This window comes from Schistocerca piceifrons, chromosome 1 (genome assembly GCF_021461385.2).
Source record: "Schistocerca piceifrons isolate TAMUIC-IGC-003096 chromosome 1, iqSchPice1.1, whole genome shotgun sequence".
In the NCBI taxonomy this organism is placed as follows: Eukaryota; Metazoa; Arthropoda; class Insecta; order Orthoptera; family Acrididae; genus Schistocerca; species Schistocerca piceifrons.
The window spans coordinates 29544381-29569424 of NC_060138.1; the positions used below are offsets into that span (position 1 = coordinate 29544381).

Here is a 25044-nt window from a genome sequence, read left to right on the forward strand (position 1 = left end):
TTTTATACAATTAAAAGACACTGTGAGCTTGCTTCTATGTATGAATAATGGGTGTTTCTCTATTTCTCTCTTGCTGATGAAGGCTGTGGCCAAAAGTTTTGTGTAAGTGTCATTTAATAGTGCTTGCCTGCAACTTAGTGTGTCTTCTTCACGGTAAGTAGCAATCTTATCTTTCCCTACACTTTCAGTACAAAGATGACACACTGGGCTACAGAAAGGCACAATGGAAAGACACTTAAACATAGCTTTTGGCCAAAGCCTTTTACAGCAAAGGAAACAACACACACTTTCATTCACACAAGCAAGCACACCTCACGCACACATGAGTACCACCTACAACAATTTGGACCAGAGTGCAAATTTCATGTAGAAAGGAGGCAGCAATGGTGGGTAAGGGGAAGGGATGATGATACAGTATGGGAGGGGGAACAGAAGGCACTATCTGGCAGAGCATGTGGGGAATGGACAGTCAACAGGCACAGCATCTGGAAGGTGTGGGGCAGGGAGGTTGGGAGGGGGGTGGGAGGAGACCAAAAAAGGAGAGGAGCAGAAAAGGGGAAAGACAGGCAGTTGCAATGGCAGAGGGCAGCACATGAAGAGGATGGGCATACGAGAATAGGGAGGGGGTGACAGAGCAGAGGGAGTGGATGGAAACTGGTGGTTGGAGGGTGTGGGGACAGTAGGTTACCATAAATTGAGACCCGGCTAATTTCAGTAGCACAGAATGTGATGTAAGGATAAATCCCATCTGCACAATACAGAAAAGCTGCTGGTGGAGGGGAGGATTGAAGATGGCTCATGAAATGAAGTAGCCATTGAAATCAAGTATGTTATGTTCAGTTGCACGTTTGCCGCAGGATAGTCTACTCTGCTCTTGGCCACAGTTTGGCAGTGGCCGTTCATCTTGGTGGACTGCTGGTAAATGACATGGCTGCCTTCACAGATGCGATGGGATAGGATAGCCTGTGACAGTACTGGAACAGGAACTGCTGGGTGGGCACATTGGGCAGGTCCTTCACCTGGATCTTCCACAGGGATATGATCCCTGTGGCAAGAGGTTGGGTTTGGGAGTGGCATAGGGATGGATTAGGAAGTTGTGGGGGTTGGGTGGGTGATTGGGTGGGTGATGGAACATCTCTTTATGAGGGGTAGGAAGGATCTTGGGCAGGATGTTCGTTTCAGGGCATAATGATAGGTGACCAAAGCCTTGATGAAGGATGTGGTTCAGTTGTTCCAGCCTGGGGCGGTAATAGTGAGAAAGGGGGAATTCCTTTGTCACTGGTCCTTGGGTGTGATGGGAGGATTGGGGGAAATGGCACACGAGCTATCTAGAGGAGACCTTCCTAGCCTCGCAGAATGCCAAGCCTCGCAAAATGCCAAACCCCTAGTCTGATTCAGGTTCACTAATAATATCTTCATGATCTGGACTCAGGGCCAAGACACCCTATCCTCATTTCTTCACAACCTCTGCACCTTTTCTCACATCTGCTTCATGTGGTGCCCCCCAACCTAGTATGCCACTTTCCTGGATGTTGACCTCCTCCTCTCTGATTTCTCCATCTGCACCTCTGTCCACATTAAACCCACCAATCACCAACAGTACCTGCATTTTGACAGCTGTCATTCCTTCCACACAAAAAATCCCTCCCATACGGCCTACCACCTGGGGACAGTGTATCTGCAGAGACAACAACTCACTTACCCAGTACACTAAGGGTACCACCTTCGCAGACAAGCACTATCCCCCAGACGTAGTCTGCAAACAGATCTCCCGTGCCATTTCCCCACACATCCCACCACACCCAAAAACTAGCCACAAAGACCCCTTTCTTCACCCAATACTTCCCTAGACTGGAACAACTGAACCACTTTCTTTGTCAGAGCTTCGATTTCCTGTCATCATACGGTGTAATGAGGGACAGCCTACCCGAGATCCTTCTCACACCTCCTAAGGTGTGTTTAATCACCCACCCAACTCCCAAAACATCCTAGTCTATCTCTATGCCACTCCTAATCCCAACCTCTTGCCACAGTAACCTTACTCCTGTGGAAGACCCATGTGCAAGACTTTTCCAATCAATTCACCCAACACTTTCCAGTCCTGTCACGGGCTTATTTTACCCTAGGAGAGGCCAAGCCACCTGTGAAAGAAGCCATGTCATATACCAGCTCTGCTGCAATCACTGCACAGCTTTTTATATTGCTATGACTACCAACCAGCTGACCACCAGGATGAACGGCCTCTGCCAAACTGTGGCCAAGAACAAAGTAGACCACCCTGTGGCACAACTTGCAGCTGAACATCGCACAGTTGATTTCATGGGCTGATTCACTGCCCAACCCATTTGGATCCTCTATCCCACTGCCAGATTTTCTGAACTGCACAGATAGGAGTTATTCTTACAAAACATTTTCTGCTCCAGAAATTGCCTGGCCTCAATTTATGATAACCGTTATCCAACATTTTCTAGCCCTTGTCCTGTCACCTCTTCCTCATTCTTGTTCACCCACTCCCTTTACAGTTTGGGGGTTTGTTGGAGGGGGAGGCGTGTGTTGATGGGATAGTAATAGTGATTACTCGAGTATTCTTACAAGTGGAGTGCCGTTACACACTGTAGGTCTATATGCCAACAGAATTGTGACACACAGTATCCTTATCTGGCCTTTAATGGCAGTATACACAGAACTACCTTTCACAGTGATGCTGTTATTTTCCTCAGCAGCATCTTTTGTCATCTTCGACTTCACAATCTGCTATTTCAGTCATGATGATGATAATGGCTCTTTACTCAACACAACTCATATATTTTCAGTTTCCTCATTAAGCAAAATACAAATCATCATAAATTTCTAATAGGTTCCATCTCAATTACCAAATGAAAGAATGGAAAGTCCACGTTGGAATATCAACAATTATAAAAAGGGTAAATTACTACTAACTGTAAGAATGACACAGTCAGTTGCAGACAGGCACAGCAGAAAGACTGTTACACACTGAGCATAGCCATTTTCAGAAAAAAAGGAAAACAAACATACAATCACACAAGCAGGCACACCTCATGCACACAGACCACTATCTCCGGCCACTTTGGCCAGACTGCAAGTCACATTACGAGATATGATCTTCTGTTAAAGATTAACACAATGAGAGAAGTATGTGGTGCAGTTAGGAATGGTACATTCGTCTTGGAGCAGCAGTACTGATGGCGCGCAAATACCTGACCTTGATTCATCCAGTATTTGAGATTAAAAGCACTTAGTGGTGACATCCAACAAACTTTACACATAATTTCAAAATTTTACAAAATATTTCTCTCATTGATATCCTCCACAAAAAGATTAAAGGAAAACATGTTTATTGCTTAATACATTTTCACTGTTCATGTTACCAAATTTCAACATTAGGCATGATATTTTAGTTTGTTGCTTCTTTCCTACTCCGCCTATTCGCAATACAGTTTGCTGTCAGTATCCACATATATCACTGAATAGACCTGCAAAATTTCATCATTGTATGGCACACAGTTCATGAGATTTGATGTCATAAACATTGAGAAGTGTAAAAAAGTAGCTTTTGTTTGAAAATGAGTGTAAATTACCCAAAGCACATTCATCCAGCATTTCACAATGAGAATGTTTCACAACTTCCAACAAACTTAAAGCAAAATTTCAAACCTCTTCTAAACTTTCTCTTGCTTGCACAGTTAACATCAAATATTTAATCCATTTGTAAAGTAGTCAGTCATCTGAAGCTGTTTCATTCATAGTAGTTCAATTCTTTAAAGTGCTAGGTGTTTATTGGTAGAGGAGATATTGAATCACATACAGGCACAATAAGAGAGATTGCTACATATATTTCAGCTCTAATACAAAGTCCTTTTTCAGAAGTAGAGCAATCACACAAATTCATACAACAGTTCACACTGTACTGTTTGTTATCTTACTGGTTTCTTAAATAACAGTAGAATTGTTTATAGAACTTTACACAGTATGGTGTGGTAGGACAGCACTCTCACCTAGTGTTATTGGTTTCCATTCAATAAGCTATAAAGTTCATTGTTTATTACAAAAGAACATATTCATAATTAAATTACTAAATTATGCACATTTTCTGGCAGCATACTACTGTCATGAAATAACTTCAACTCTTTACTATGGGTATCATACTCTTCGCTTTAGATAAACCTTATTTCCTTCGGTCGATTACATTACAAAACACACCCACACACATGCACACAAGCGCACACACGCACGCGCACGCACACACACACACACACACACACACACACACACACACACACACACACACAAGGGGGGGGGGGGGCACTGTCTCCAGGTGCTAAGGGCCGACTGAAACAGCTTATTACATGAGCAGCAATCTAGCTGGAGTGGATAGTGGGTGTAAGGAAGAGGTGTGGAGGGGGGAATAGAAAGGTATTAGTGTTGCTTGTGGGCTGCTGGAAGCAGCACTGGGAGGCTGTGCTAAGTGTGTGTGTGAGGGGGGCAGTGGGGACGTGGAGGGGGGGTGGGGGGGAGGAGTAGTGAAGTGAAGAAATGGAAAGGTCTATGTAGGTGCTTTGGTAGGGTAGAAGATGTGAGTGTACTGGAGTGGGAACAGAGAAGGGGATAGACAGGTAGACAGCGGCAATTATCAAAAGTTGAGGAGACCAAGGGGATTATAGGAATGAAGAATATATTGTAGGGGGAGTTTCCATCAGCACAATACAGAAAAGCTGGTGTTGGTGGAGAAAAATGTGGATGTTGTGTCACTGAAAAATACCTTTTCTAGTGTGTTGTCTCAGAGAGATTGTGTAACTGTCCTGCAAAGGATTTTGAGGACTGAAATCACTTATGATGTGTAGGAGTGGAAATAGATGCAGGACCAAATCAGTGATTAGTTGATGTTTGACCTCCACATCTGAAGTAGAGAAATGTTACAGAACGTAAAATCAGTGCATGGCCACGTACATACAGCAACTGCTTTTAGAGAAGTACTGACTGGGATCTGTTCACTAAAATTGGTCTCATGGACCAATCAACAAACCCCACCCAACACTCATGCAGGGTTATCTCGATTTTTGTAATATGCTTTGTTATGTATGATAATAGGAGAGTAGTGTGCTGGCAAATGGGTTTCTTGCAATGCTATACCAACTTCTTGGTCAAGTGCATTTGGTGTCCAGTGATGGGGTGGAAGTAGCTGTTGCACTGCATCTGTTTTCATGAAGGGAGTGAAAGCAGTGAAAATTGGTGTCACAATTAATGTGAGCTGGTACTTGATGTGGGGGATCACTGTTAATTTGTATAATTTCTGTATGTCGCATTGGGGGATCCACAGCCTTCGGGGTTACCGAATCTGTCTCTCCCTTTAGTCTCTTCTTTTCCTTTTGGGTGAATATGAATAGCTGGTCCTACAGGCCATTTCCAATGTGTCCTGTAGCCACTGGCTGTTGTCAATGTGCGAGATGGTTTGGGGCATGTGTCTGGGGGTGGGAGGCAGCCCTCCCGCTTTCCCAGATGGAGAGTGCCTAGGACACTATTTCAGCCTAGTGTTCATGGAGTGAGAGTGAGTATTCTTTTTTGCTGTAGGTGGTACTACTACTCACTTATATGGGATGTAAGTGTTCACATGTTTTCTGTACGTCAAACTATGTCAGTCAGTTGAAGATTCTATGTTCTTGTATTATGCATTCTTTTTTGAAGACCGGACAAATCAGTGAGCCAGGACAATGCTCTGTTCCATAGTTACAAGGAGCATTCTCATGCAATTGATGATCCACATTCTCCATACACCTCTGGCTATACAGTACAGTGTACAGTGTCAAGACTCTCCCAAAGAGCATGCATTTAAAACACACTATAAGAGGCTTTGCGAAAGGTCTGACAACACACTGGAGGGTATCTTTCTCGGAAGCCAGAATTAGTGCTTCATTGTCTGTCCTGTTATCGTTTGGGCCTTGCTGGACATGACAGACAGTAGGGAATCCATGACTTTCTAAGATAGCCTGTAATTTTGCATCTGTTTGTAGTGTAAGGTCACAATGGCAAATTTTTTTTTGCACCTTGCTGAGGCTCTTACAGGGGATAACTGTGGCGAGGAAACCACCAACTTAGTTACATGAGAACAGGAACAATGACTGGGTCGGAGATAACATTTCTATTGTTACTTATCCATTTCTCATTTTAGTTATTCACATGACTTCACAGTACTTACTTGCAACTGGTTACAGAAAGAACGATGACATTGTATTCAAGAAGGATTCATCTATTTTCCTCCTTTCTTCTTAAGTGTGTAAGTAAAGGAGGAAATGACTTGGGATTGTTATCTCTCAGCATTATAACTACCTAATTTTTTAAGCAAGGTGTGTGAGCACCAGCTTGGTTTTACATGTAACGGGCACTCGCGCATGTGTGTGTGTGTGTGTGTGTGTGCACGCGCACCCGCACCCACCCACCCACACACACACACACACACACACACACACACACACACACACACACACACACACACAATGTGAATAAGACAGAATTGCATATCTGATTGGAAACACGCAATACTGAGTGATATTTCCTGCACCACCTGTACTATTGAGAAAATTCTGAAAAGTGGAGGATCAGCCCACTAAAGGGGACTGTACTTTATTTGACAAAAAAGGAGATCAAATATAAGCTAAAGGGGTGGAAGTGAGACCAAAATAGTCAACACTGAATAAGCTCAGTCTGCATTAAAAAAAGTGGCAGAGTTCATGAATCAGAGACTATGTATTCTGCGTGGGGGGCAAATCGCAACATGGGGTATGAAGAATTGCCATGCAATAGGTCGGGGCCCTTCATTCCAACACTGTGTTTATGATATGTTTATGATCTGGTCACACAGCATCAAAGTTTTTCAGCACTTTCTCCAATGTATGACTGGCATGCACCATAACATCTAGTTCAGTGTCAAGAGCAGCAAAGGTGGCATTTTTAAGTGTTTCAGTAGAATCTACACCAGATGTGTGTACTGTACACCAAAGCATCCTGACTTAAATCTCAGCGTGCAGAGCTTCCATCACCTAGCCCAGATATGTTGTTCACAGAGCTACAGCTGTTTCTTTTAAGTACCACTTGGATTCGATGATAAAATAACTTAACCATATGTACCCAAAAGAATGGTTGTCACAGTTGTGATATTAAATTATCACTCTCCAAAAAAGGAAAAAACATATATGTTCAACAATGCAAGGTGATTCATGTATTGTGCTGCTTCTTTTCTTTGACGTTTATTTCTCACAAATAGAGAGTATCATCCACAGCAGACTCAGGATAAGACGCATTTTATTTCTGCTCAAGACGATAAGAGAGCTCACATCCAGTTAAGGTGATACTTAACCTCACAGTCCCTTGAGCTTACAACAAGCTTCATCAGTGAGGAAACAACTGTATCTTCCAGTCAATTTGAACTATTTCTGAATGTTTTATAGAACACCCACGGCAGATTCAAAATCAGAGGAAAATCAGCACTTTCTGAGCAAAGCTTCACAAATAAACACAAAATTATGTTTGTCCCTCACATCAATCTACTAGGATTCTGTTATCAAAGAGGCTGTAGCAATCAGAATGTACAACAATAACTGGGATTGTAGCTGTAATCTTATGGTCCACTGAAACACACTATGTTGAGAATCTAAACAGAGATTCACCAGGGTTTTTACGTTTGTATGGCCACCAATAGTACTGCAAACATCGACATTATTTTGGCAGTGAGTAGTCATAATGTAGGCTGATCAATCACGGCCGATTACAATGACACTGTAGCAGCAGTTATGACAGTCAACTGTAGATTATCTTCAAAAGCTCCAGTTTTTAGTCTGTTTTACTTGGCATGAATATAGAGAATTTCAACAGAAATGATTAAGAATGTAGGCAAATTAATACCAAAGGAACTTTCAAAACATTTACAGAATCACTGACAATGTTTGTTTGTTCAGTAATTTTTTCTGATGTTTGGCCAAAAAAGACATTGGCATTGTCAAAGGTTCACCCTCCATTGTTGGCGGCTGACAGAACAAGTAGCAACAAGAGCTACAATAATTTTTATTTTTACCTAATGTCTGTGGATGAAGACACATCTCAAAAACTATAATAATGCTGTAATTCTTCTACTTCACAAGAAACAAGACAGAAAAGGCATAAAAAACTACAGAGCTATCAGCCTTGTCTCTGTAATGCACAAAATATTCACTAAAATTATCACCAACCATATACAAGAAAACCATTGAAGATCAATCATATATCACAATGATCTATTTACAAGTCGTCAATGAAATTACAGAACTGAGCAATAACAGGGTGTACATGTGGAGAAGAAAAAAATCCCTGCATTTTTCCCCAGTTAAAAATACAGTTTCTCCTGGGTGAACATACACCTCTTACAGGGTGAAAATACACTAGACACCAGGCAAAAGTCCATTTATTCTGTGTCAACTGACAGTATACTTTCCCTTGGAACTGTAAAACTTATAAATCCTTTAAATGGTAAAGTATCTATACACTGGCACAGAACTTTCTGGCAGTTAGAAAACAAAACTCAGCAAAAAATAACAGATTTTGGAAAGATCTTGGATGCATTGCAACATGTACACTGCACGTTTTCATATTATAAAAGAATAAATACATATTGCACGAAATACAGTACATAGCTTCCGAAGCACTGAAATCGAGATTGCATTGCATGACGCGCTTTTATCAGGCAATCATAGCTCGTGTCACGTGAACTCACCAGACAATGACAACAGATATTCAGAACATAGGGCAAGTGATGTAATCGGCCAATAGCAAACTCACTGTTAAGCAGCATGAGGAAGAGTTAATGGTTTAAATTAATAATACATAAAGTATAGCAATAACAAAAGCTTAGCTTTCACATATAATATTGGTCACTAAAAATTTGTTGCTGGTTTTTTCCATGGTTGTGGTTAGACAGGATCCTAGGAAAATGCTTAAATTGCAGCAGCTGAATATTCTGACAAGCATGATGATAAATTTCCACGCTAGCACCGAACATTTCATGGGTTATCTGGTTGAAAACATGTTCAATCAAGTGCTTCCACTTTTCCACAGAAAACTGCTCAAGAACTCACCTCACACTTTTTTTAAGGATAATTACACTATTTGCCATTGTTATTGCATAATTTGTAATCTATAAAAGAACTAAAGTAAATACAAAAAACTAATCTTGAAGATTGGTCATTTTTGGCATGTGTTACCCTTTAAGATATATCAAAACACAAATGTGCCACTAATATTTTAAATAATGGCTGGTCTTCTGGGCCTAAAATTTTCCTAAATGGCTGGACATCAAGGGTTACATCTCAAATGAATGTCAAAACACCGTTCACAATATTTTCCCAGAACCTGTTAGAAATGTAAACAGTTGTGACATCAGGCTCATTTTTTATCGGTAAACTATATAGAACTTCAAAACCAAACCACCAATGGTGTTTATTACCAGTTCTGACTTACAGCACTTAACACACAAATGCTTGGTGTAGAAACCACTCAAAAACTTAGGGTTACTCAGCAAGAAATGAAGAGATTACATTTTGAGAAATACACTACTGGCCATTAAAAGTGCTACACCACAAAGATGACGTGCTACAGACGTGAAATTTAACTGACAGGAAGATGCTGTGATATGCAAATGATTAGCTTTTCAGAGCATTCACGCAAGGTTGGCGCCGGTGGCGACACCTACAATGTGCTGACATGAAGAAAGTTTCCAACCGATTTCTCATACACAAACAGCAGTTGACTGGCATTGACTGGTGAAACGTTGTGATGCCTCGTGTAAGGAGGAGAAATGCATACGATCACGTTTCCGACTTTGATAAAGGTCAGATTGCAACCTACCGTGTTTGCGGTTTATTGTATCGCGACATTGCTGCTCGCGTTGGTCAAGATCCAATGACTTTTAGCAGAATATGGAATCGGTGGGTTCAGGAGGGTAATACGGAACGCCGTGCTGGATCCCAACGGCCTTGTATTACTAGCAGGCGAGATGACAGGAATCTTATCTGCATGGCTGTAACAGATCGTGCAGCCACGTCTCAATCCCTGAGTCAACAGATAGGGACGTTTGCAAGACAACAATCATCTGTACGAACAGTTCGACGATGTTTGCAGCAGCATGGACTATCAGCTCGGAGACCATGGCTGTGGTTACCCTTGACACTGCACCACAGACAGGGGCGCCTGCAATGGTGTACTCAACGACAAACCTGGATGCACAAATAGCACAACATCATTTTTTTGGATGCATCCAGGTTCTGTTTACAGCATCATGATGGTCACATCCGTGTTTGATGACATCATGGTGAATGCACATTGGAAGCGTGTATGGTATGGAATGCCATTGGCTACACGTCTCGGTCACCTCTTGTTCGCATTGACGGCTCTTTGAACAGTGGATGTTACATTGTGTTATGACCCGTGGCTCTACCCTTCATTCGATTGCTGCGAAACCCTACATTTCAGCAGGATAATCCACAACCGTATGTTGCAGGTCCTGTATGGGCCTTTCTGGATACAGAAAATGTTCGACTGCTGCCCTGGCCAACACATTCTCCAGATATCTCACCAATTGAAAACGTCTGGTCAATGGTGGCCGAGCAACTGGCTTGTCACAATACGCCAGTCACTACTCTTGATGAACTGTGGTATCGTGTTGAAGCTGCATGGGCAGCTGTATCTGTACATGCCATCCAAGCTCTGTTTGACACAATGCCCCGGCGTATCAAGGCCGTTATTACGGCCAGAGGTGGTTGTTCTGGGTACTGATTTCTCAGGATCTATGCACCCAAATTGCATGAAAATGTAATCACATGTCAGCTCTAGTATAATATATCTGTCCAATGAGATTGGAATGGGAAATGTGATTATTGAAATATTCAGACAGGTGAATGAATGATTAATAGACCAAGGAAATTTTTTGCCGGATTCTAAGAGATAAGAAAATACCGAGACATTGACTTAATAGAAGGCTTGTATATCACATGAGAAAATCTGCAAAAACAAAATAGATGAAAACTACTAAAGACCAAAACAAATGGAAAAGTCTAGAGGTGGCCTTTATCAAGCAACTGACATCAAATCATTGAAGATTATGATAATCACAAAAAAGTGTAATATTTTAGTATAAAATGTTGTAGAATTCTACTGTACTATTCAACAATTTACTGAGGCCTACTAACTTCAAAATGCAATGTACACTTCTTGTTCTCTTAAATCCTATGAGGTTCTGCAGTTTATGTGCTAGACTTTGTTTACCTATATATGATACTGTTACAATAAAAATTAGGCCGATGAAACAATGGTACAAAATATGGCTGATATAGATAACAGTAGATGATTAAGTATCTGGCTCTCAAGTGAGAATCATATAGAATAGTGAGAATCATATAGAATAATTTTGCCTCTCTCTCTCTCTCTCTCTCTCTCTCTCTCTCTCTCTCTCTCTCTCTCTCTGTGTGTGTGTGTGTGTGTGTGAGGGTGGGGGAATGGGTGGGGGGGGGGGGGGGGGGGGCACACCCTTGAAGTGGGAATCCAAGTAATGTTGCAAGCAGTAGGTAACGAATTCAGTGGACTGCAATATAAGCAAGCGATAGACAGTGAGACATATGGAAGTGTTTGGGTCAGTCCAAGGACAGCCAAAAGTGTTAAGGTGACCAATTGCGATAGCAAAAAATTCGGGTTTGAGTCCTGGTCTGGTAGAAATTTTCATATGGCACTACTGGGTGGTAGAACTACACCCAGCACAGCTGATATCGAGGACTTCACATTTAATGAATTAATTTTGAATCATTTCCCACAACTGTGGAGCATCAACACCATCTGTTTTTTCAGACGTGCGTGTAACTTACAGTCCTTTGTGAGTGCCTGTTTGCTGCTCAATGTGTCTTCTACTTGGTGGGTATTCTTTCATTTATTTCTCATCTCGTAAGCTTAAAATCTTGTATTGTGTTACCTTAAGAATTTTTGCTTGGTCCTGATCTGCTTCTTCCTGGTCACGACGTCCTCTCCTGAGCCGCATCTTCCTTGCAATAGGATCCTTACTGGTGCCTAAAATATTGTTTGTACATCAGTAACGCTTCAGTTTGCTTAACGTAAAACAAATTTGAATTCAATCAATCAGTTATGTTGACCTTATTAAAAAACTGAAATCCCCTCAAACTACTTTAAAGAAATAGCTGACTGTATTTGTTGAAGTAATACATACCAGGAACACCAACGGAACAAGCAAGATACAAAATGATGATGATGTGTCACATTTTCTGATCCTCAGCAAAAAAAAAGAGAGAGAGAACAGTACAGAATGGCAAAGAAGAAGGAAAAACTTCATTTAAAGAGAAGTGTACAGTATTCTGCAAATACATAATTTAATTTCAAGTCATATTTTTAGCAAAAAACTAATCGATACCATGTTCTGTTTGTTCATTTTACACCAAAAACCTATGAACGAATTTTTCAGCATTCTGACAAAGTAATGAAACTTTTTTACAAGAACTTGCTTTCACATCTTATCAAAAGTACTCTATTTGAATCACTGTTAATGCACTTGCACATCCCGTCAAAACAATTTGTCAAGACATCATACTATGATTCAGTGAGGAAGATTTACGAAGACTCAAACTGATGCCACAAAATAGTTTGCTTTAGTTCCACAAAGCGGAAGAAATCTCAGCGGACTTGACCCACACTATAATGTGATGTGAAAAGTCTAGTCATTACGTGCACAGTGCTTTTCCTTTAAGATGGACCCACAAATCCCATATATAGATGTCTTGATTCGAAATGTCTGGAAAATTACAAGGGCTGGCCAGTACTTACATTCAGGAGTAAAAATACCCATACCACTGATAGATACATCAAAAATTACAAAATATCTATTCCTAGTTTCCAGAATTGTTAGTTCCTCATCCAAGAGGAAAGAGGAATGGATTCCAGAAGGTTGGGAAGGAGAAACTGGTCACTCAGACTATGGATGAAATGCGCCCACCTGATGTGAAGACGAGGAGGGAGAAAGATGAAGGGGGAGGGGGAGGTGGAGGGGGAGGGGGAGGTTGTCACGTAGTACTGTCCACACAGCCAATATCAAACATTTTTTCATACATTTCCCATCAATACACCTCATAATTTCAACCAGTAACAACAATTTTCACAGTATTTGTCTACCGTACATTACTTACCGCCTGAAGGAGCTGGTGCAGGAATATTAGCCCCAGCAAGTCTCAGCTGGTGTTGTAAAGAAAAATCAATATTATAGAATTCAATGCCTGCTCCACGTTGTACTTCCACAGGCTTGGGAGGCATGATAAGATCTGGGTTGTCACGGAGATCCAGAACGTCAAGATCTGACAGCAAATGAACAGCGTCAGGAAGTGTTATTAAGCGATTTGATGCCAGTATTAATTTTTTCAAAGAACCGCATCTGCAAAGAAATATGACAAATTCCTGTTAATTAAACAGAACTCTTTATGTAAATGATTACACAGTACTATTACGCAAAAAATTAAGAACCTCTTAGCTTTGATTACATAGGCCACAATTTAATCTCAAATGGGGTACATCCACAAATTTTCTTGTTGGAACAGGAAAATCTATATTAGATACCATACTTACCTGATTATGAGATGAGGATATTTTCCAAAACTTGTCATTCAAAAAATACAAGGTTATCTTATACTTGCAGATTAAACTATTCCTGCTGTGGTCAACATTTTTACATTGTTTAATACAGTATACAGGGGTCATCTTACATTACAGGTTAAGCTTTGTCTATTGAAGTCACATGCAGATTATTCTGAAGAATTTGGCAGCACAGGGCTGGGCACATTATACTATCATTTGAACAGGCTCGAGACTTCCCAATATCCTGAAGTGCTCAATACAGTTTCAAAGCTGTTTTAACAATCATGTGTCATTTGGCTCACGCGACACTAAAGTGTGCGTCATTTATGTTGGCGGCCGAGTTTAGGTTAGTTCTGCGCATCTGACGTCACAAAACACAGTCAGCCAATGAAAAGAGAACGACGTTGCCAGATCTCGACTGCAGTGCATAGCATGGACGAGTGTCTTCAGTTTTAGAAACGTTCAGTCATAAATAAAGTAATAGAACAAAAGCAATGTCTTGATAGCAGACTTTCTTTTATAGAAAGTTTGGAAAAAGCATTCTTTATACCAATTGCTTCATATTCTATTAATTAATTAAACCACACACGCAATAAGACTCCTAATTCAGGCGATAGCGAGGAAAGGTGCTTGTATCAATTTCACGAACCGCTTTTTCACAATAAAGAACAGCGGTAATTGTTTATTTCCTATTGTACTTCGCCGAAGCGTGAGTAATTCATAGTCATACCAACAGTGTTTGTCGGTATTTTGCGTGACGTGTTACAGTCCTCATGGCGTTCTGTCGTCAGACGAGCTGCATTGGCGTAACGGTTAAGGCGTTGGCGAAAGGTTATGAGTTCAAACCTTGTGCACTACTTCATATCTTCATTACTTAAAAACAATATCGAAGTGCCTTACTTCACGAATTATGTTCGTTTGAATGCAATTTTTTTGAAATTTCTAGTTCTTTGTCTCTTCATTAACCCTTTCGCTGCTGCAGACACGTGCTCCCCGCATTCCACACTGTGCGCGATTTTGTCATCACTGCACTGCTCGCCTGTGCAGACACATGGTGTTCCCACTGCTTTGACACACTTATCATTCGATTTCACAAAAACTATTTGGCCCAAAAATTTGATTTTTACACGTCTTCTTGACTGATACCTTCCCCCCATAAATGACTTAATTTTGTTTCGATGTTCAACGCAGTTATTATGCAGCATTACATGTAGTAATTTTATATGAAATTTAGGTATCTTGTCCACATTTCATTCTCAACATCGTGGCAACTAAAACTGACCATACGGAAAGTATACTCTATGGACTTTTACCTCTGCAAACTCTTCAAAATTTCGTGCAATGGTTTACTATATTTAATGCTGCATAATAACTTCGTTGAACATCGAAACAAAATTAAGTCATTTATGGGGGGAAGGTATCCGTCAAGAAGACATGTAAAAATCTAATTTTTGGGCCAAATAGTTTTTGCAGAATCGAATGATAAGAGTGTCAAAGCAGTCGGAACACGATGTGTCTGCACAGGCGAGCAGTGCAGTGACAAAATTGCGCACAGCGCGGAATGCAGGGAGCACGTCTTTATAGCAGCGAAAGGGTTAATGCGGCCGTGGTGGCTTTACTTCATGAACTACGCGCTCCCCCCTAAACGTAAGCTTGCGAACTACGCTATACTATGACGCTGCTTCTATTGGCATGTGCGTCGTGTGCAACTGGCTACGCAGCAATCTCCCGCGTCTGGGCGGGCATGCGCGAGCCGCCAAGATAAAAGAATTGAACTATAGTGCAAGTGACATGCAAGAAACTGTGAACTAGCCACTACAACAATCTCTTGCCCTGCTTAAAATGTGACAATATTGTGAAACACAGGAGGAAATAGTATTAAATTCCATCACCTTACAAACTCTTGTCATATTTAAATAGGTTTGCAACAAAAAGTTCTCATACATGTATAGACGCTGTATACAAACATTAATGCTGCTTTTTAAGTAAAGGTAACATTAAAAAGTGAAAATGTTGTCCTTCAAAAAACATTAATTGCTTCTGAACCCAGATCAATATTTTCTTTGATTATGAGACTGTAATGATTTACTAAGTGAGTTGCAAACAAGAAATTTGATCACTGTTTGTGTATTAGTATACCGGGTAAAAACATTATCAGCTTTAGAACATGATGGAGACATTCAGATGAAACAAAAAGGAAAAATTAATCTAGAATGAAATATCTAACAAACAAAACAAACCATATTAAACTGACTGTAATTGTTACTGCGAGATTAAATTACAGTGGTAGACCCACCTTGGAGATATACCAACAGATGTCAGTAGATTGTGGGACAAGCAGAAGTTCAAGAATTGGACTGAATCATAGTTGTGATCTTTTACTTATGTATTAGTTGCTGTTACATATAAATTGTACCCTAGAGGATACAGCAGTCCATATTTCACAGTAGCTCAAGCACAGTACTAAGGAAAATTTGGAAGGGGAAACAGTGACACCAGCTTGGCTGAGATCTACGATAAGTGAGGGGAATAGCAACTGGGCAGCAATTATGTCATGCTCCCAACCATGGAAATCTACACTGCATACTTTAGCTCTTTATGAACATCTACCACTTTTAACTAGGTTTGCCTGAATCAATTTGTAGTCTGAATTGAATTGATTTTAAAGTTATACAAATACTCAACAACAGTATTATTTCTGCAGGAGACAGTAAAAGCCTAGAAAGGATCCAGGGGCATACTTAAGTGTTTTGTACCACAATGCTGTCAACATTCACCATGACATATTATGTGAATGAAAGGGAGTATGTCAGCTGCTGGTTCTACACAGCCAATGAGGGAGTGGCAGGTAAATGATATATTTGGATGTAAGAGAGGCATTGTAACAGACTCATATCAGTATAGAAGCAAAATCCATTACGCATTTGGGGGGGGGGGGGGGATAAATAAATAATCAAAAAAGAAATAAAATAGCTTGCATTCTCAGACCCCACCGTAATCAAGCCTCAAAATCATAACATATCTGAAGAAACATCCAAATATTTGCGACACAAAATATATAAAATTCGTAACCGTGCTATTATGACAATGATTAAAAATAGTGATACCACAGATGACAGGGTTAATAAACGAAGAATGTAGAAAAGAAAATGGTCTGCAAATTAATGTATACCATTTCTTTACCTTTATTTTCTTTCTTCTTGTGTTCTCAAAATGTAGGAATTCAATAGATGCCATAAGTTTAGAATAGGTATAATGTTAACTTTTCAGGCAGATACTTTATGTCGATATAACAGTTTGTAATTTTGATTAGTCAGAATATGCTCAAAATAAATTATTCTCAAGGATTTTAAAAATTCACATGAACAACCTCAACCACAAAAAGCCATTTATTATGTAGTAACTGGTTTCAGTCTTTTAACTTTTGGATGCTTATGTGTTTGTTTTACATTTATGACTACTTAGATGTGTCTATGATGTATTATATCGTAATGATGTAACATATATTTCTGTACATCCTATTTTATGGAATTTTGTGGAATTTTGTGGAATATTTACGACTGTAAACAGCTATGTTCACAGTTCTTTTAAACTTCAGTTTCTTATGCTCGTTGTGTTATGTCTTTGACTACCTTGACTGTCAATGAGATTTTGTGCTGTAGCTCTTTTGATGTAACTTATATTTTTTTCATGCTTTAGGTATTACGTACCTTACTTTAGTTGTTATCTTGTTAGTTGATTGGTCAATGTCACCTGGGTGACCTGACACGCATTACGAGATTTGTCTTACTTTGTTGCCATTATTTTGTAACAATTACTCACTGTTGCAACTTTGAAATCTGTTGAAACAGGCAATGTCAACACCTCCATGCTGCTTCGATGGTAACAGTGGCTTCACTCATTCACTCAAGCAGTATTTTCATTGGCATTACAATCTGGGAGCAATGTAATCTGGTATGCAGTGGGCGAAGCGTCACGTATTTAAGCAACAGCTGCATTGCTCTCCTTAGCAGCTGACGTTCTTGGAGTCATAACACATGCTCTGTTCATCACCACCTCATACCATAATGGGTATATTTTTATCTTGTAATATTTGTTATATTTTATATGTTACTATTATTTTGAGATATCCGTCCAAATCCATTCTCTACCCTCATTCTATGTTCATATTTCAATATAAGGTCTGAAGATGGTCAAAAACTGACCAAAATTGGTTACCACAAAATAAATGTCTCTTTGCAGTCGAGACTGTTTGTGTTCATTTTTAAAATACTTTTTGCCAGACTGCTGTTCTCCATGAGAAATGTTCTCAAAAATTACTATTCTCAAGGAGAATGTACAAAACAATACGATAACACTGGTGCAAATCTGAGTGTTGCATGTAGAAGAGCAACTGTTCACGTGGTTACCTAAGTTCACAGGCCCAGTTCGTCATGCAACACATCAGTAATGTTCCTAGTGCATAGTCAAAACTATACCACCTGTGATGTTAATGTTTAGGTGTATTGCACCAATATGAATGGTACCATTTTCCTGACACCACGCACCAACAAATTATGCCTCAAAACATAAGTTTTTGAGAGTATATTCATCTTATATCCAACCTGTTTTCAGATGTTTACATTTACATGCATGTTGTCAACACTGTTTCTTTACATACAAGGTTTCCACATCAGCTGTCTTAAAAACCTATGTTGCAAAATTCTGCGACGTCAATAGAAAGGAATAACGTTTGTGATACGTAAATATCTGAAGACGGTGTGCCAGGCAGTTTGAAATGTCATCATGGAAAAATAAATGCCTATAAAAGCAACTAGTTGCAGCTAATTCATTACAAATTATATTCAATTTCAACAGTTGCAATGTTCTAATACATTCACAATACTTATTTACTAAAGTTAATATAAGATCGAATAGAAAGACAAAATACAGTAATCAGGCAGGCAATACCAGTCAACAAGCAATTAGAAGTAACTTTGCATTTTTGATCAGAGACAGATCATTACAGTGTTTGAAATTTAGTTTGTTAATATTCACAAATCTGTCCAAAAACACTTTTGATGACTGATCACACAGGCATGAATTTTTTCTGTAACACTAAATACAATAAATGAAGCTTTCATTTATTTCTACATTTAAAAAAAATTAACAATCTAAATCACTCGAACTTCGCATATATTGGATGGACCAGGTTTTCTTAGGTATTTGTCTACTCTGAATGTTTCCAGGATGTCTGGCTATTTCCCTATAGTTTGGATATGTAGGATGCTCATATACTGATGCTTGAGTTAGTAGCACGGTGTTTTGTTTCTTTTAGGTCGTGGCTAGTGCTGATGTGTGATTTTTGTTTTGCTTATTACTGCTACCAGGTGTCCCTTGAATCTGATGTCAAATGATCTACCAATCTCACCTATGTAGAAGCAGCCACAAACGTCTGATTCTGTACATATCTGTATGGTGTACTGAGTTTCTTGTATAGCTGCTATAAGATAATTTCTGCTTAATCTCCTGTGGGTGATGAAAAATATGTTTGCATTTAAGTACACTGGCAAGGCCCTTTTCCCAGCTTATCCTATCATTTGAGAACATTAAGTCATCTCAGACTTTGAGACAATGTTTGAATTGATTTTTAGGTGGGCCAATCCCAGCAGTACTGCAAAGCTGGGGCAATCTGCAATAGAGCTGGAGCAAGCCCTTAGCACTCCATCATGAGCCAAGAATCAGTTTAATATTCTGGTCCTGCAATGCAGGACATATCAGGTATTCAGCTGAGTAGAACAGATCCTAAACTTTGATCTTAGTCATTATTTATTATTTTGAAGTGTCCACTGTGTAGCTGCTATGGTCATTTGCAATGGCTGTTTGTTCTATTATTCCCATTTTTGCTTCAACTTAAGTCCAGACAGTGGTTGGCGACTGATTACTGTAATTTGTATTTTGTGTTGATTTTCACAAACGTAATGGTCAGATCTAATCAAAACATTTCCATTTAAAGGGAGAATGTCCCACTGTGGAACGCAGTTGTGTGTACAGCAGCTTCTCAATGTCGTGTTACAAGTTTGATTTAAATGTCACCAACAACAGATTTACAAGAGAAATTCAACATTGTTATGACAAGAACTGCTCAGTAAACCCTCCAATATTCAGAAGCTTATTCCAGAGACAGTTAAGCTCAACATGGAATGAATAATGTGATACAAAACATTTCTTTATATGAAAATTAATAATGGTAGCAGCACATATTACAGAAATACTTCATTGTATACCTGCACAAACCCTCTGGTATCATCTCAAGTTGATTGTTGGCAGCTGAGAAAACTTCGAGACTACTCAGTTTCCCAATCCCAGATGGAATTCCTTCAAAGTCAAGCTGATTGTCATTGACATACAACCTCCTGAGTGTGTTGATCTTGCATAATGAGGCTGGCAATGCTGTTAATTTATTCCGGCATAAATTTAATGTTTCAAGATGTTGCCACAAATCTAGAAAATTTAAAAATCAAATAGCAAATTAAAATTACAACAAAATGTATGAATCCACATTTTGCAACATAATAATACATCAATAAATCAACAAAATCATATATAAATTAACTATAAATTGAAATTACTTTATCTGGAAAGCAAACTTTAAATCCAAGCATGATAGTGCATATATTTCCACCCTTGCAGCTGTCCCAGACAGAAGTAAACCAAATCACACCACAATGTCGTGAAAAAACAAAATTGAGAAACTGCATCAGATGGATAAAAACTTCTTTGAGTCTAAAGACTGTATCACTGTAAGGTAAAACTGAGAAAAACAACTGTACAGCTTGACGAAATTTGACAGACAAGAGGGAATGTCTAGATGTTGGACATGCATGTAACTTAACTCACGTAGTGTGTTTATATATCTGTCAGTAACATGCAAAACAATATTCCTGCTTAATTTACAAGTATGTCCTATATATTATTACACAGCTGTTACAAACTTAGAATAAAAACATATTATGGGAACACCATTGTGCAAACTCTCTAAGTCCTAAATAACTCCAGAAACCATAATACATCAGAATACAAATGTAGGAAAAATAATTACCAACAGCCTGGGAAAGCTCCGTTATCTCATTATCACTTAGATTCAATCTTCTTAGGTTAGGGAGAGCATACAGGGCTTCAGGAACCTTCGGTAATGCATTCTGTGCTAAATCCAGGTCCCTTAAATTTGTGAGACTGTCAAGGTTTGATGGTATATTACTTAATGTGCGCTGTGTGTCTCGCATGTGCAAAGTTTCCAGATTCATTAATGATGGTAACTGCCTGTAAAATAATAATGAGTAAAACAAAGTCATCTTAAGATTCAATGCATCTCTATATCTACAAGCACATGTTGACCTAATGACAAATGGAATATGGAAAGAAAAAAAACACAAATGAAAAATATTAATCACTTAACTATAATTTTATATATTATACTTTAACAGAATGAATTTCAATACATTATTTTTAAAATAATGAAATAAGTACAGTAAATCTGCAGTAAAAAAGCTACAACTTGATTCTAAGGCAATTCATTTACCCATTTCCTTGCTGCATACATTATGGTTGTCCTACACTTATAATTTTGCTTTTAATCACCTAAAAGTTCAAAATGGCTTTTTTTCATATTTACTCTGTGGCAATTAAATGTTATTAAAACTACACAACCAGTGTCACTTTTTTTAATCATTGATTAACTTCCTTGTTTTAGCACCCAATTATGTCTGAGACATGCAAATTATTATATACTACTTTACATCAAAAGCGTAGCAAACTACTCACCTTAGCTGAAAATGTCCCAGTGGATTATGATTTAACACTAGTGTCTGCAAATTTGCAAGTCTCCGTGTCTGTGGAGGCAGAGTTTCCAAATTATTAGAACTCAGATCCAAGAAAAGGAGATCTGTCAGTTGCATAAATAACTGATTTGGAATTGTGTCTATACTGTAAAAGAGAGAAATAACTTTAGTTATACCAAAATATTCAACGGATACTGTTAAACAGCTTATGCCTCGGGAAAAAGTTTCCAAGAATGTGAAAATGTATCACAGCAAATTTATTCTTGGGAACATAATTTGGGACCAAGAGGATGTTCCTCTAGTATTGCAGTTACTTGATACAATGGAAAATCCAGGATGGAATAATAAAAATATGGAATGGACAGACTGCTACTCCTCACATAGTGAAGGTGTTGAGTCAGAGACAAGCACAATGAAGAATGACATTGTCTGAAAGCTGAAGTATTTGTAGAATTCTTTTTCATTGTGTCTGTCTGTAACTCAACACCTCCTCTGTGTGGTGTGCAGCAATCCATCGTTTTCATCCTGCTGTTATAGCAGTTACTGCATGACTTAATCCATGATGGATGAATTTGGACGTGACGGGCAGACCATTGTGAATGCAAGCCACACTAAACTCGGCAACATATATCGATACCACAGACATTACTGAGGTCTCACTGCAATCCACAACAACTGATGGGAGGCACTACTAAACACCATACCTCCCCTCTCTGCACAGCAGCATTATTGCACTGGAGGTCAACATAAAGCCAAGCACAGAAGTGCTCCTGTCAGTTTGTGATGCTCTCTGAAGCAGTCAACATCACAGTGTACGACCATTGAGTTGTACAAGTTTCAGATGTACAGGGTGTACATAAAGTCCGGGAACATTTTCAATTATTTATTGCACAAGAATTAAACATTGTACAGAAGTCATACTTATATACATATTTCATTTTGAAGAGAAACTCTGAAAGTTTTTTTCTTTTTTTTGACAAACATTCGCTATGCGAACCATGAGTGACCCGGCAGCAGACGTCAATACAGTAATCGAATTCTTGACATGCCCATAGCAGCATGGCGTCGTCAACTGTGGCAGTCACTTCCCGTATTCTCTCCCAGAACTCTGCAACATCACATGGCAGAGGCGGTGCATAACCAGATCTTTAATGTGTCCCCACAGAAAAAAAGTCACACAGAGTGAGATCTAATGATGGGGGAGGCCATTTCATGAAACAGCTGCCCCCTTCTGTAGCACAGCCAATCCATCGATGCTGCAGCTCCGTGTTCAGGTACCCACCAACTTCACGATGAAAATGGGGTGGAGCCCTATCCTGCTGAAAGATGAATGGAGAGTCAGGTTGCATTTGAAGCGTCAGCCATTGCTGGAATATGTCCAAGTAGAAATATCCAGTGACAGTGCTCTTCGTGAAGAAGAATGGCCCGTCCAGTTTTCGATGTGATAAGGCACAAAAAACATTTACCTTTGGGGAATCATGCTCAAATTCAATGCATTTGTGTGGATGCTTTGTACCCCATATTCGACAATTATGCCTGTTCACTTTCCCATTATTGTGAAAAGTGGCTTGGTCGCTAAAAATTAAGCGATCAACAATGCCATCCCCATCCTCAATCAATTGTTCCAACTGTGAATTGTCCTTGTCATCGTCATTGGGCTTCTGCACTTGAATGGTTTCATAGACAGCTTCTGTCATTGGAGCCATTTCAAGTTAATGGGATGCACGATGCACCAATTTCTTTGGACTCATTAGGAATGTCTCTCGTACGCACTACGCATTCACTTCACTCACACTGGGACGTCCGCTTCTCTCTGTCCGGCAAAAGCAACCCGTCGTAACGCATTTGTTGTGCCACTGGTAAATGTCCAGATGTTGGTGGCTACTTACTGTACTTGGTTCTAAACTTCCATTGAACAGCTGTAGCACACTTGTTTTGTCAAACTCCAACACACAGAAAGCTTGCTCCGCACCTGAATTTGCCATGTTTGTGACTAGCACTGACTATAGGAAAGTTACCAAACTACGCTGTGGCAGTATACATGGAAAACTTTCAGGGTTTCTCTTCAAAATGACATATCTATGATATCTGTACAATGTTTGGTTCTTGTGCAATAAATACAGTAGAGCGTCGATTATCCGAACGTCGGTCAACCGAACGACCGCTTAACTGAACTGTGTACTCGCTCGCACCTGTTACTCTCCCACCCTACCATCCATCATCCCCCTCACTCCCAAACCAAGTTCCCCATAGTAGTCGCCGCACTGGGCCACCGCTGGCGGAACATTGCTTCTAATGGGACCTTCACAAGGCGGCCAAGCCGCCAGTCTCTGTGTTTCAACAATCGGCACACTTCTGTCGGCTTGGCACTGGCAGTAGAAGTAGCAACAGCTGCGCCAGCTTAGAGTTGAGGCGTGCCGCTCCACGCAGTTTGAAGGATTTTATGAATAAATTTACTGTACAGTACTTCTTTTTGGCAAATAAACATGTACAGTTCGATTATCCGAACAAACCAGTTTTCCGAACACCCATGCCCCCAATTACTTCGGATAATAGACGCTCTACTGCAATTGAAAGTGTTCCAGGCATTACGTAGACCCTGTACTTCTACTGTTGTAAATGATTAATTTTGTACCTCAAGAGAACAGTCTGTTACACTTAGCGCATCAAGTGATACTCTTAGAGTCAATGATGGTTGTAAATTATACAGTATTCCTGTGGCAAAGAAGTCTGTTGAAGTTAAGTAAATCTTTTATTCATTAATGTAATAAAGTGAACCAATATTTCATTAGTTACAGTTTCTACATGCCACCTCATCGAGCAATCAAAGATCCCACAGTTACAGCTGGATGAAAGTAGTTTCATTGGGTCACAACACTAAAATAGGCATAAAGCTGCAATGCTGGTTCAGTGTAAGTGTATGTGTACTCAGTATTAATTAGTTCCTATTGAACAGCCAATTCCACGACTCAACTTTACACATTCGTTCACCTATCGTCCACTACATATTTTTCATTGGAATATATAAATGTTATATTTCTGCTAATGGAATGAAGTATTTAGGCTATTCAAAATGTATCCAACCTTATTTTTTGTTGTTGAACATTTGTAGGCGTATGCAGTGCGTGTGCCCAACTTTTTTCATGACTATGGAAACAACAAGTCACTGGCTATATATTAACAAATGAACACATGTAAGTGGTATACAACTGAATTTGTGCTGTGGACAAAATGAAAGAAAAAGTGGAACAATATTATTGCATCAAATTTTGTTTTAAGATTGGTGAGTCTGAAGTTGAAACAATCCACAAAATTCATAAAGTGTTTGGGGACGAAGCAATGGGTACCATACAGATAAAGGAGTACTACAACCATAACAAACATGGCCGCTCATCAATGAAGAGTGAAGCACGTTCAAGTAGGCAATTAACATCCACAAATAAGGTTGTTATTGATCACGTAAGAATCCTGGCAATGCAAGATCGATGAATCACAATCAGAGAACTTGCCGATAAGGTTAAAATTAGTACTGTATCTATTCATTCCATTTTAATGG

The 25044-nt window shown here is 39.5% G+C and overlaps 1 protein-coding gene and 1 non-coding gene across 2 annotated transcripts in view; both read right to left on the bottom strand.

Moving 5' to 3' along the window:
- LOC124783127 (protein flightless-1) overlaps window positions 1-25044 on the bottom strand; it is a 183289-nt gene that overhangs the window by 132389 nt on the left and 25856 nt on the right. The window contains exons 4-8 of the mRNA XM_047253997.1: window positions 21472-21633; window positions 20750-20970; window positions 19935-20151; window positions 13227-13468; window positions 12005-12099 (exon numbers count right to left, since the gene is read on the bottom strand). Of these exons, the coding sequence (XP_047109953.1) occupies window positions 12005-12099; window positions 13227-13468; window positions 19935-20151; window positions 20750-20970; window positions 21472-21633 (937 nt within the window). The remainder of the gene's footprint in view (window positions 1-12004; window positions 12100-13226; window positions 13469-19934; window positions 20152-20749; window positions 20971-21471; window positions 21634-25044) is intronic.
- Window positions 19297-19494, bottom strand: LOC124721479. The gene has a single exon (XR_007006337.1). It is a non-coding gene; the product is annotated as a U2 spliceosomal RNA (small nuclear RNA).